This window comes from Phaenicophaeus curvirostris, chromosome 28 (genome assembly GCF_032191515.1).
Source record: "Phaenicophaeus curvirostris isolate KB17595 chromosome 28, BPBGC_Pcur_1.0, whole genome shotgun sequence".
Taxonomy (NCBI): domain Eukaryota; kingdom Metazoa; phylum Chordata; class Aves; order Cuculiformes; family Cuculidae; genus Phaenicophaeus; species Phaenicophaeus curvirostris.
In genome coordinates, this window is record NC_091419.1 from 3,371,333 (window position 1) to 3,384,733 (window position 13,401).

A 13,401-nucleotide genomic window follows, 5' to 3' on the forward strand; every position below is an offset into this window, starting at 1 on the left:
GGTTCAGGCTGGGGACCTCAGACACAGCAGGGAAACTGAGGCACAGCCAGGGAGCACAAACATCAGGTGCCAGGGAGACAGAAACCTCCACCAAATTAATCCAAATAAGCAAGCGGGTGCCAGAGCCAAATACCAGCTGGCAAAAAAAAATATTGATCACCAGACAAATGTAATGAGTCACAGCTAATTAATTCCCCCTGCAGAGATGGGCCTAGAGGGGGGAGAGGCCATCAGAGAAAAATCCTGGGGGTGAATGCGGGGTGTCCCTTTGTCGAGGGGTGCTGGTTTGCCCCCCCGGAGGAGGATCCCGAGCACGGGGCCCATGGTAGCTCCTTCCCCCAAGGAAGCAGGAGCTGGGGAGGGGGTCTGGCAGGTTCTTAGCACGAAACAGCCCCCCCTAAACCCCAGAGGCAGCACACGAGGGGGCTCACAGGGGAGTCCCCCCCACCGAACCCCACTGGGGAGCTGGGAGAGAGGGAGGGTTGGGGTCTGGGCTTGACGGGGCACAGGCTGCGCCCTCCTTAGGGGCTCAGGGCTCTCCTCAAGAGAGAGGGACACGCTCTCCTCACAGCCCCTGCCTCCGGCTGGTGTCCCCAAGGCAGGGGACACGCTCCCCTCGCAGCCCCCGTTGTTCCCGAGGCAGCTGATGAACGTTGATCCAAACCATCAGGAGGAAGGAGAGTAGCAAAATACCACTTATTAAGCTAAAAGCATTATCTAAGCGAGCTGGCAGAAGCGCGGTCCGCACGGACACCTGCGTTTAATATTAAAGTGCACTTTAAATCAACTGCACTTTCTTCTGGGCTATTAAACAGGCGGCGCCGTGGGTGCAGGATCCCAAAGATGCAGGGGGGACCCTGGCAGCACCGAGGGGACACAGAGGGACCTGGGAGACAAGGAGGGACCCGCAGGGACAAAGGCAAGAGAGCAGCACAATTTCCCTTGGACAAGGATTCCCGGCCGAGGAAGCGATGCCGGGTTACCGATATCCGTAGCCGGCAGCAAGGTGCTAAAAAGAAAACCCTCAGGCATCTTTCACTATAAAAAACAAATCTTTTATGTAAAAAATAAACCTAAACAAAACCCACAACCCCCGCTGCCATGCTCATGACGATACAAAAGGCCAATTCCCCGGAACATGATGAAAACAGAGTAGCTGGATCCAAATATATATAAATTGTCAACTTAAGGAGATTGGAAATAGCACCTTGCTGGCCCCATCCTGCCCTTCCCGAAGGAGTCAGCCCCACACCCCAAAACCAGCACCCACCCCCTGAGCCCCCTGACTCCCCCCACCGGACTGGGAGGGATGGGGCGATGCGGGAGCCCCCGTCCCCAGGCAGCACCCACCCTGTCCCTGGGGGTCCCCAGGGCGAGAGGTGCTCAACCCCCCCGAAAAAGCCGCCAGCGGGATCCCAGCGGTGAGGGGTCTGGTGACACCAAGCAGTGTTTCCCAGGGTGGGAAGGGCGGAAGGGGGTCTCTAAAATCCAATCTCCAACCGTAGTAAGAGAAAAATGAAAACCACTTTTCTGTCTGCACTGCAGGGTCAAGTAACGAAAAGAAACAAACAAAAAAAAAGGGCGAGGGAAGAGAGGAGGAAAGAGCAGGAGCTGAGTCCTGTGCCCCTTCCTTAGAGCTGGCGACGCTCCTCTTGCTGCCAGCTGCTCTGAGTCTTTCCCCACTGGCATCAAGCAGAGAACTGGGGTGAAAAGGGTCCCTGTGTTGTCCCGCACGCAGCAGCCCCGCAGCCCCCCTGCTTCTCTCAGTCCCGTGTCGTTGAACGGATGCCAGACGGAGCAGGAAAAGGCTCCGGAATGTGCCGTGTGACGGGTGCCGCTGAGGAGGGGAGCCAGGCGTGCTGGCACATCTGCGTGTGCAGGAGCCCAGGGGTGGGCTGGGTTCTTCCCCAGGAGCTGGGCAGAGAGAGAGAGGCGGAGGGGTGGGAGGGCAGGGGGTGCCTCTTCATTTGGCTGGTTTGGTGATGATGCGAGCAGAGAAGTCGAAGAGGTTCTTGTTGATTTTCCGGAGGGTGCTCACCTCCTCTTCCAGCTCGCTCACCTGGATCGTCAGGTGCTCCTGGTCGCCCACCAGGTTCTGTGACAGAAAAATGGGATGGAAAAGCATCAGGAATCTGGATCTCAATTCTGGTAAGAGCAGGCTGCTGCTCCCACAAGAAATCCCAAACTCATTCCTCTTCTTTCTTCCTCAACCTCATACTCAACCCACAGCCCCTCCTGTCTGCACCAGCAGCAAATTCCAGGGCTCCTTCCTCCTCATCCCCAACTTGAAAAGGGCCCAAAGAACCAGATCACTAGGAGAGAGGACCCTGTGCTGGAAGGACATGACTTCCCTTTCCCAGGACAGCTCTCACCTTTTCCCTTGTCGAGTACATCTGCGAGTACATCTTCTCCGCCTTCTCCAGGTAGCTCTCCCCAGAGTCCTGCAGGGAGCAGACAGGAGACATGGAGACAGACAGCGGGCCCTCTCCCACTGCTCCTGGGCAGGGCACCTGCTGGAGTAGCCAAAGAAACCTCCAAGCCCCAAGAGGCAAAGCAAAAACTCCAGCAGGATACGACCAGCCTCACAGCACAAGCAGAGCCTGGCTGGAGCTGCAGCCCCTCCCTTTCACAGAATCATGGAATGGTTTGGGTTGGAAGGGACCTCAAAGTCCATCCAGTTCCACCCCCTGCCATGGGCAGGGACACCTCCCACTGGATCAGGGGCTCCAAGCCCCATCCAACCTGGCCTTGAACCCCTCCAGGGATGGGGCAGCCACCACTGCTCTGGGCAACCTGGGCCAGGGCCTCCTCACCCTCACAGCAAAACATTTCTCCCCAAGATCTCATCTCAATCTCCTCTCTTTCAGCTCAAAACCATTCCCCCTCGTCCTGTCCCTGCCCTCCCTGATCAAGAGCCTCTCCCCAGCTTCCAAAAGGAAAGGTCTGCGTGCAAGCCTGGGGTCCCTAAAGAGCCCTCTAGGGAAAGCCTCGTGCAGGCATCCACCCAACTCCTCTCCCAGCACGGACAGAACGAGTCCAGAGAAGAGCGACGAAGCCGGTGAGGGGGCTGGAGAACAGGCCTTATGAGGAACAGCTGAGAGAGCTGGGGGTGTTTAGCCTAGAGAAGAGGAGGCTGAGGGGAGACCTCATTGCTCTCTCCAACTCCCTGAAAGGAGGTTGTGGAGAGGAGGGAGCTGGGCTCTTCTCCCAAGGGACAGGACGAGAGGGAATGGCCTCAAACTCCACCAGGGGAGGTTCAGGCTGGATAGTAGGAAAATATTTTTCAGGTAAAGGGTCATTGGGCACTGGCAGAGGCTGCCCAGGGAGGGGGTTGATTCACCTTCCCTGGAGGGGTTTAAGGGATGGGTGGACGAGGTGCTGAGGGACATGGTTTAGTGTTTGATAGGAATGGTTGGACTCGATGATCCAGTGGGTCTTTTCCAACCTGGTGATTCTATGACTCTATGTCAGAGCGCTTTGCCAGGCAGTGGGAATGCTGGGCTCACCGTGGCACAGGCTGCGAGCAGGAGAGCCTGACTGACATTGCCAAAGCTGCACCCGAGCTGGCCGTGCAGCAGGCAAACAGCCCTTACAGGACCGGCTGCCACCTCTCCTACATGAAATTCATCCATCAGTCGTGGCAGGGCTGCTGCTCACCCAGAGGGAGACATTGACAGAGGAGAGGGGCTCTGGGACTGCCGGCAGAGAGGTCGGGGCCAGAGGGGCTGTCCCGACACGCCGAGATCAGCTATGGTGCTGCCGGGTACGAGGAACGGCAGCGGTGGGACAGCAGAGCCAGCCCACGCCACGGCACGAGGCTGGGAGGACAAATGACTGCAGCAGCCAGGATGGCAAGAGGAGCGCGAGGGAGGGGGAACCAGCATCGCCGCACCGGGGAACAGCATTCACGGAGGGGGAACAGCCTCTGGCAGAAAGATGAAGGTGCTGCACAGCGGGATCTGGACCAGCAGCAGAGTCCAAACAGCCTCTAGACCCCACCACCATCGTGACTGACCCTGTGGTGACTGCAAAGGGACCCCCTGCACCCCAGCGAGGACCCTGTTCTGCTTGGAGACCTTGAATGCTCCTCTCCACCGGCCTGAGAGGCAAGGGAACCTTTCCACCTGCCTGCTCCCACCGCAAACCACTGTATTGGGAAAAATCCACCACCTCCAAGAACAGCACTCGGAGAAGTTCAGCAGCATGGGGTGTAGATCAGAACAGGTTGCGGAGCTGCTGCTCTCAGCAGGGGATCAGCACCGAGCGGCCACCACTGCTGCTCCATCTGGAGGAGGAATTTTGCACCCTCTGGCACAGCCCCCCACCCCTGCCCACCGTCTCCCTCGTACTTGGCCCAGTACCTGCTGGTGGAGCCCGAGGCGCAGCGTCACTCCCTCGCTCCCCTGCTCGTCGGTGCTCTCCGTGCCGTGGAGGTGTTTGCTGAATTTGGGGAGAGGCACGCTGGGTTTTCCATCCGGGTTAAACATGTTGGCTGGCGCCAGCACTATGAAGGCGTTTGTAACCGGACCTGGGACGGGATAAGTGGAGGGGATAGGTCAGAATTCCCTGCTCCGGTGGGTTTGCCGCTTGCCTGGTGCTTCGGGCAGCCCAGAGGACACAGAAGACAGTTGCCAGGCCTCTTCCCTTCCTCCCCAGCACCTGAGAAGAGGCAGAGCCCCTCTTCCCATCCTCAGTGGTGGTGAGGAGGGATGCAGCTCAGCACTCCAGGCCAGGCAGGCAGCCTGGGGAGGAGCAGAGCCATCCATCCATCAGTGGCTGCCGCTCTCGCAGCTGTCTCCTGCAATGATCTATCACACACTCTCATTTGGCAGAGCTAATGAGCGCTTTAATTACTGCATTTACCCACCCAGGCTGCTGCTTTCAGTCAGCGGTCCACCCAGCACCCCCTTCTGCTCGCTGCCGAACTCCCACTGCTGCCCCCAACACCCCAAACGTGTCAGACAGCTTCTCAGAGCTCCGAGCCCCCCGGTGCTGCTCAAAGAGCTCCTCCAGCAGCCAACGGGCTTCTGTGTGAGCAGAGCTGCTCAATCACTGCCGATAAACCCCTGGCCATCCATCTTCCCCTGGCCGAACTCGATAGCGCGAAGGGAAAGGTTAACAGGATCCAGATGCACCTGAGCACACGCAGGCTGCTGCAGCGCCCGCAGGAGGAGGGAGGGAGCCCAGGGGGTGGCCCTGGAGAGGCTCAGAGCTGCCTGAGGCTTTTGGTCTGCAGAGGAGACAAACAAAAACACCTCTGTTATGGGCAAGGGCTCCCTCGCCATCACATACCCTCCAGCTAGATCAGAGCCTGCTCCAAAATGTGACCCCACCAGGATCCAAGGCCGGATCCCAGCGGCAAATAAAAGGCATCCAAACCCAACTCATCACAGATAGCTTGGACTCCAGGCAGTGAGTGAGGGCACACGGACTAGGCTCAACTGAAGGAGAATACATAATTCAGCTTCCAAAACTGGCAACTGCCAGCAGGATGGATTGGTTGGAGCCTCCTCGTACTGGCCTTACACGAATGAGTCTGTGCCATGCGGTGTTTGCAGAGAAAAGGATGGAGCCTGCATGACAGGACAGGAACCGAGGCTCAGAGGGATTTAGGGGCAGAGCTGGCAAGAGAATCGGGGAGCGTTGGCTCACTGTCTCATCCCAGAGGTTCCCTGCAGCGCCAACCACGCTGGGTGACCAGGAGCCGCCCTGCCCTGCCTGACACAGTCACAGCTCATTACCCAACAGCAGCAGCCCAGCTCCTCAAGGTCCATCTGCTCTGCCCCTGCCTCCTGCTCCCATCAAGGACAAGCAAACCTTGCTGGAAAATCCCCTCTCTCCTCTTGAGCCCCTGAGCCACGCTCCAACCCCCCTGATCTATTTGCAGCACTGTCATCGGGTAGGGCAGTGGATTCTGCTTTGCCCCCAGCTCCTCGCTCTGCCCCGCGAGCAGACGGACCTCGCTCTCACACCAGGCCGGAGGATGCTGTCACGTCAGCTGCAGCGGAAAAGCCTGTGTCATCCCTGCCTTGGGATTGGAAAAGCTCAGGGAATGCGGCGGAGGGGCGAGCAAGGAACAGACCTTGCTGGGAGGCTCACGTCCCTGCTTGGCGAGAGAGGCCAAGGGGAGACAGCGACCCGCTGGAAACCGGCGCTGCAGGGAACTCGCTGCCCCACTAAGCCAGGCTGGCACGGCTGCCGAGGAGAGGCAGCGCTGGGACCGCGGAGCCGCAGAGCCCTGGTGCAGGGAGGCTGCGGGGAGCCTGTGCTCCCTGCACGGCCCCTACCGTACAGCTCCCTGGTGGGGGGCTCCTCAGGACGGCTGCTCCTGATCCAAAACGCAGCTCCCACCTCGCTCCTGGGCACGGATTAAGCTCACAGCAGCAGCAGCCTGCTGGTAACCAGTGCCAGGGCTGCCGGGGAAGCCAAATCCCTGCCCGCAGGAAGAAGCCAGCCAGGAGAGGCTGCAGAAAGCACCCGCACCTCGTGGCCCTGGCAGCCAGTGGCAGTCAGCCCGGTTCTGCCCCTGATAGGAAGAGCTTGACACATCTGCACTCCCCTGCAGGCTCAAGGAGGGTTTTAATGCCTGGTTTGCAGGGAAAGCTCGCCTCCCCCTCCCCTGATGACTCACACAGCTCAGGTTTTGTCTGCTTTCACCCCTCTGGTGTGAGCAGAGCAAGGCTGGATGGGCACTGCAGTAGGTCCCCATTAGAGATGGGCCTTGGCAGCTGAAGGAAAAGGGTTTGCAGGCAGCCAGGGGCAGCAGCTTAACCACCTCTGTCCAGAGGCAGCATCACAGAGGAACAGAGGCTGATTTTCACCACCAAAACCCTTCTGGGAGGGTTCAGGCAGCCCCACCGCAAGAGAAGCACATGAGATCGGAGACCACCACCATCGTACAGCTCAAACACAATAGGAGGGCTACATCCGAGGCACCTAATTGATGATCTGAGCCCACAGAGGTCTGTTTGCGTGGTTTATCAGAGCCATTAGACTGAAATCCCAGACGACTGCTTATATCAGATTGACTTCAGGCCTAATTGAGCTCAGGGTGCTCTTTGCTGGGGTCACAGAGCCAACCTTGCCTCCAGACATATCCTCCTCCTCCCACAGCCTCCCCAGGGGTTAGGGTGCGTGTGGGGTAACTGCTCCCTTTGGAAAACAAGGAGGAAGATCCTGGATGTCCTCAGTGGCAGGGTGAAACCCATGACTCACTCCCTGACAACACACAGGGAGGTTGTCAACAGACATGGGCAAGGTCAAACCATTACTCCAGGTGGCTGAGGTGTCCCTCTAACACCTCTGCTCTTCCTGGAGGAGTGGAACAAGAGCTGAGAAATGCCTGGAGTGCCCAGGTTGGCTTCAGAGAAGCAGAAGCGAGACAGCCGCAGCCTTTAGTGGCTGAGGAGGAAAGGATCCCAGAGATAAGGACATGCTTACCTTTGTGATTCATCGTCTTCAGGCACTGCTTGCTCTGGATGTCCCACAGCCGGACAGTTTCGTCATGCGAGCCAGAGAGCAGCAAGCTGCCATCTGTGGAGACTGACAGACACGTAACCTGGTTCCTGGAATGGGGAAGAGGATGTTTAAACTTGGGATGACCCGAGAACAGCCAGAAACGGGTGAGGTGAGTATGTCTGGTTCCTCACCTGTGCCCTTTGAAGACCTTCCCATTCTCCCGCTCTGTCTGGAAGGCTCGGTCTCTCTGGACCGGCTGCAGAAACGAAGGAAGGAAGGGAGAGAGAGATTTAAATTCAGGAAGGCAGCAGGTTCATCAGTGTGGGGGACAGTGGAGACACAGCGGAACCCAGGCCCATGCATGCCCTGGCAGATGACAGCAGCAGGCAGGGAGGTAAAAGCAGCTCAGGAGAAGCTTCAAGCAGATGTGCAGCCCCACGCACTCACCCAGGCACAGAGGTCAACCTGAAAGATGGATCCATCCATGCCGCCGCAGAACATGTGGTACTCGGAGAGGTCGAGAGTCACAGCCATGATCCCCACATCGAAGAGGACGGAAAGCAAGAGATCTCCAGATGAGATTTCCCAGAGCTGGAGGGACAGGGTACAGGAGAATTAGGGGGATTAAATGTTAACGGTAGGATGGGAAGAAGACACTGCTGCTCATCAGCACCTGCCCAGCAGGAAGCTGTGCCAGCATTCCCTCCTTCCTGCGGATGGGGAAACCGTGGCAGAACCCAGGATCAGCCTCTTGGGGACCATGAGACAACAAGATTCCCAGGTAGCTCCCAAATGGCCTTTTCCCTCCCTCCCGTGCCCGTCTTGTCCCACAGACAACCCCAGCTCCGGGCTCCCTGCCCTTCAGACTGAAGAACACCAGTGAGGGGAATCGGAGGGGCTGACCCCCCACATTTCCCAGCAGAAGGACTGCAGAGGCCCAGCCCGAGGGCAGGAATGGAGAAACTGCTGGGGTTGGGCGAGGCGAAGCCCATTAGGTCTGGTAGCTCTGAGTCATCACGGAGACAGCCAAGAAATTCAGCTACTGCAGCCCTCTCGGACAGCTCTGCTGCAGCCCAGGAGAAACTCTGCTTTAACCCTCTGGTGGGACCGACCCGGCTTTACCTTTGCTGTCTGGTCAAGGGAGGCGGTGGCAGCTCGTGCCAAGGGGCCTCCGAAGCCACAGTACAAATCTGTGATGGGGAGACTGTGTCGGGACCACACGTGGCGAGGGTCGGGGATCTGGGAGGGTTCTGCCTGCAGCACGCTGTAGGGAGAACAGAGATGGATTGGCGTGGCAGAGCAAAGCTGGGGATGGCAGAGCAAAGCAGCTGTAAGGAGAACTGGCCAAGGCTCTGCCTCGTCTGAGATGGCTCTCCTGGCTGCAAGGACCAAGCAGGACACAGATCAGCGGCCACAGTAGTACTGAGCACGAGAGCCACTGCTGAGCTCCCAATATTCAAGGGACAGAGACCTCAGCAGCCGTTACTCACAATCTTTTAGGTTGGAAAAGACCTTTAAGATCGAGTCCAACCATAAACCTCACATTGTCAACCATGTCCCTAAGGGCCACACCCAAACAGCTCTGAAATACCTCCAGGGACGGTGACTCAACTGCTTCCCTGGGCAGCCTCTTCCAGCACTCAACAACCCTTTCCATGAAGAAATATTTCCTAATAACCAGTCTAAATCCCCCCAGGAGCTAAGGACTGCACGAGGTCACCACCACGAGCAGCGAAAGGGCAGAATCCACTCCGTGTCAAGCAGGGAGAAGAAGAAAGCCATATGCCACAGCTTAGGAAATCCAGAAGAGAAGCTCAGAAAAGCCTCTCTGGCAGCAAGGATAACGGGAGCGGAAGAGCCGCCTAAGGAGGACGCAGACCCCTCACCAGCAGGCTCTATCGAGCTTAAGATGGGCTTAAGCAGAGCAGATTCTGCCTCTGGGAAGCGGTGGCTGATCTCTTGTTCTAATATTCCTCGTCCAGATGCTCCCTGTGCCCTGCAGGAATTGCCGAGAGCTCCCCAGGGGTTGCTGTTACCTGTAAAGGTTCCACACCAGGGCCAAGCAGTCTTTTGCCCCCGAGAGAAAGTGGCTGCTGTCATCAGTAAAGCACAGGCAGGTGAGGTCCTGGTAGTGTCGGTTCAGGATGGCCAGGAGGTTCCCATTGGACACCTAGAGCAAAGGGGAAGGACAGGAGAATATTAAGGAAGGGGCACTGGGATGCCCTGGAAGAAGAGTGTCCTGCCCTCAGCAGGTGAGGGTGCGGCAGCGCCTGCAGCTCCAGCCCTGGTGTCGCTGTGCCAGGCACCAGCAGAGTCCCTGTGGAACAGGGTAGTGAGCAGAGGCGGCAAGCGGAGCGAAAAGGGAAGGTTGTGTCATAGAATCATAGAATCACCAGGTTGGATAAGACCTACTGGATCATCAAGTCCAACCATTCCACCTGAACCCACTGGCTCCTCACCAATGGCAACCGGCACAGTCTCCTTACCTCCCACAGGTAGATGCTCTCAGCAACCCCCGCGAGGATGTAGAGCCCGTTGGGAGAAGCCGTCAGGCAGGTCACTGGCCCAGGGCATATGATCTTCTGCTGGAGCTGGTCCTGGGGGCAGAACAAACACACAGACACTTCAATTTGGTTGCACAGAACCAGTTGCATAGAGATGTGGTGGCTGCCCCATCCCTGGAGGGGTTCAAGGCCAGGTTGGATGGGGCTTGGAGCAACCTGATCCAGTGGGAGGTGTCCCTGCCCATGGCAGGGTTTTGAAACAGGATGGGCTTTGAGGTCCCTTCCAGCTCAAACCATTCCATGATTCAAGGCCCTGGTTCAGTTCCAATCGGCCTGAGGCAGCTCAGGGAGCACCCAGCACCAGCATTTGAGCCACATCTGCTCTGCCACGGTTCATAGATTCGCTGCCAGAGAGGGAGATCATGGAGAAGCACAGCCCATGCGTGCAGATCACATGGAATTGCTGTGTTTTGTTGCAGTCACTTCATGTTTAGCCCTGCAGGTCTCTTCACACCTTCCCCCAGCCCAGAGCTCTGGACAGAGGCAGCAGGAGAGAATCACAGAATCATCAGGTTGGAAAAGACCCATCGGATCATTGAGTCCAACCTTTCCTATCAAACACTAAATCACGTCCCTCAGTGCCTTGTCCACCCCTCCCTTAAACCCCTCCAGGGAAGGTGACTCAACCCCCTCCCTGGGCAGCCTCTGCCAGTGCTCAGTGACCCTTTCCGTGAAAAACTTTTTCCTAATGTTCAGCCTAAACCTACCCTAGTGGAGCTTAAGGCCATTCCCTCAAAAACATTGGGAAAAAAAAAAAAAAAGAGGTACAGGCAGAAAGAGGAAGGGATACGGCTGCTTAGGGAAGCACCACGGTCCTTTCCTGGGAGCTGCCGTGCTCCTTTCCAGCCTCGGAAAGAGGCACCAGCCTGGAGAGGAGCTCACAGCCTGCTCCTCCTGCAGGAAACGCCTTTCACGGCTGTTCCCGTGGGAGCAGCTGGGATCCCCGGGAAGGGAGCCAGGACCCCAGGGGGGTTCATGAGAGGGGGCTGCGTGGAGAGAAGCGAGGGACTATGCAGAAAGAAGGGAGGTTCTGTATGAAGAAAAGGGCCCTGGCAGGGGTCTGGCCATAGAGAGTGGCTGGGGGGTAGTCTGTATGGAAAGAGGGGGGGTGTTTTTGTGGACAGAGGGGGGCTGGGGGAGGGAAGAGGGGGGTCTGGGTGGAGAGAGAGACCCTGGCCATGGAGGGGATGTGGGGGGATGTCTGGCCATAAAGAGAGGGTCTGGAGGGGTCTGGCCATAGAAGGAAGGGGGGTGTCTGTATGGAGAGATGGGCTCTGGGGTGTGTTTCTGGCCATAAAAGGGGTGGGGGGGGTGTCTGTGTGGAGAGTGTGTCCAGAGAAGAGAGACGAAGCTGGGGAAGGGGCTGGAGAACAAAAGGAGTGGCTGAGAGAGCTGGGGGTGTTTAGCCTGGAGAAGAGGAGGCTGAGGGGAGACCTCATTGCTCTCTCCAACTCCCTGAAAGGAGGTTGTGGAGAGGAGGGAGCTGGGCTCTTCTGCCAAGGGACAGGGGACAGGACGAGAGGGAATGGGCTCAAGCTCCACCAGGGGAGGGTCAGAGTGAATATCGTAAAAAAATTGTCACAGAAAGGGTGATTGGGCACTGGCAGAGGCTGCCCAGGGAAGGGGTTGAGTCCCCTTCCCTGGAGGGGTTTAAGGGACGGGTGGATGAGGTGCTGAGGGACATGGGTTAGTGATTGATGGGAATGGTTGGACTCGATGATCCAGTGGGTCTTTTCCAACCTGGTGATTCTATGATTCTATGAGCGAGGGATACGTTCTCTATGAAGAGAGAAGCTCTGGCCACAGAGGGGGAGCTCCTGGCCATGGATGGGGGGGTACGTCTGGCCACAGAGGGGAGGTGGATGTCTGGCCATACAGAGGGACCCTGGCCACGGGTGGGTGGGGGGGTTCTGGCCATGGAGGAGGGACTCTGGGTAGAGTGAGGGGCTCTGGGGGGGTCTGTATGGAAAGAGGGGAGAGTTTGTGTGGACAAAAGGGCCCTGGGCAGGGGTCTGGGTGGAGAAACATGAGGGTCTGGCCATAGAGAGGGGCCCGGCCATAAACCTCCCTTTTATGGCCAAGGCCTGTGTGGAGAGAAAGGGGCCCTGGCCACGAAAGGGGTGGTCCGGGCTGGGGAGGGGGGTAGAAGCGTTGTCTGGCCATGGACAGGGGGGGGTTTCTTGGCTGTGGAGAAGCAGCTGGGGGCGGGGGGGGGGGGCATCCGTGGTCATGGAGAACAGGAGGGGGGAATCCCTGGACGTCGAGAAGGGGGTGGGGGGGATCCCTGGCCGTGGAGAACGGGGTGGGGGGGATCCCTGGCCGTGGAGAACGGAGTGGGGGGGGATCCCTGGCCGTGGAGAACGGAGTGGGGGGGGATCCCTGGCCGTGGAGAACGGAGTGGGGGGGGATCCCTGGCCGTGGAGAACGGAGTGGGGGGGGATCCCTGGCCGTGGAGAAGAGGGGTGGGGGGGATCCCTGGCCGTGGAGAACGGGGTTGGGGGGGATCCCTGGCCGTGGAGAACGGGGTTGGGGGGGATCCCTGGCCGCGGAGAACGGGGTGGGGGGGGATCCCTGGCCGTGGAGAAGGGGGTGGGGGGGATCCCTGGCCGTGGAGAAGAGGGGTGGGGGGGATCCCTGGCCGTGGAGAAGAGGAGTGGGGGGGATCCCTGGCTATGGAGAGAAGGGGGGGGGGTCCCTGGCTGTGGAGAGAAGGGGGGGGTCCCTGACTGTGGAGAAGGTGGGGGGGGTGTCCCTGGCTGTGGAGAGAAGGGGGGAGGGGGGCTCCCTGGCCATGGAGGGGCCCTGTCTCTAGGGAAAGAGAAGCCCCCCCTCCCCCCCTCCCCCACGAGGAGGGCCCCCTCGTCCGCGGCGCCGCCCGCACCTTCCTCTGCAGCTCCCAGACGTTGATGTAGCTCTTTCCGAGCTGCGCCCCGAGCAGGTGCTCGCCTCCCAGCAGCGCCAGCCCTCTCGGGCCGCTGTTGCCGCCGCGGTAGCCGGGCAGGGCGGCCCCGGAGTGCAGCTCCCACACCGAGCAGTTACACAGCGGCCCGGCGGCGTCCGACACCAGCGCCACCTCCATGGGCGCCGCCATCTTCGCGGTCCGCCAAGGCCAGAGAGAGCGCGGCGTCCGCCTAGAGCGTCGCCTCCACCCACCGCGCGCACGCCTAGAGCGCCGCCTCCACCCACCGCCTCCCGCGCGCAGGGACGAGGCCCCCGCGCCTCTTCCGGGGCGGGGCTGCACGGGGCGGGGGCGCCCGTCGGGGGAACGGGGCTCAGCAGGGCCCGCCCCGTCACGGATCCGGATGGGAGACCCCAGGCTGCTTGTAGGCGCCTTAGAGACCCCGGGGCACCCCTTGTGCGCCCCGTGATCCAGTCGAGG

General features: G+C 59.2%; 1 protein-coding gene across 1 annotated transcript; it reads right to left on the minus strand.

Moving 5' to 3' along the window:
* Positions 1-1,303: 1,303 nt before the first annotated feature.
* Positions 1,304-13,160, minus strand: WDR18 (WD repeat domain 18). Its single transcript, XM_069878148.1, has 10 exons — positions 12,904-13,160; positions 9,945-10,055; positions 9,495-9,628; positions 8,581-8,722; positions 7,906-8,049; positions 7,650-7,714; positions 7,441-7,565; positions 4,362-4,528; positions 2,373-2,441; positions 1,304-2,095 (listed from the first exon to the last, which is right to left on the minus strand). The coding sequence occupies exons 1-10, from the start codon at positions 13,111-13,113 to the stop codon at positions 1,964-1,966; spliced, it is 1,299 nt and encodes a 432-aa protein (XP_069734249.1). The 5' UTR covers positions 13,114-13,160; the 3' UTR covers positions 1,304-1,963.
* Positions 13,161-13,401: the final 241 nt, after the last annotated feature.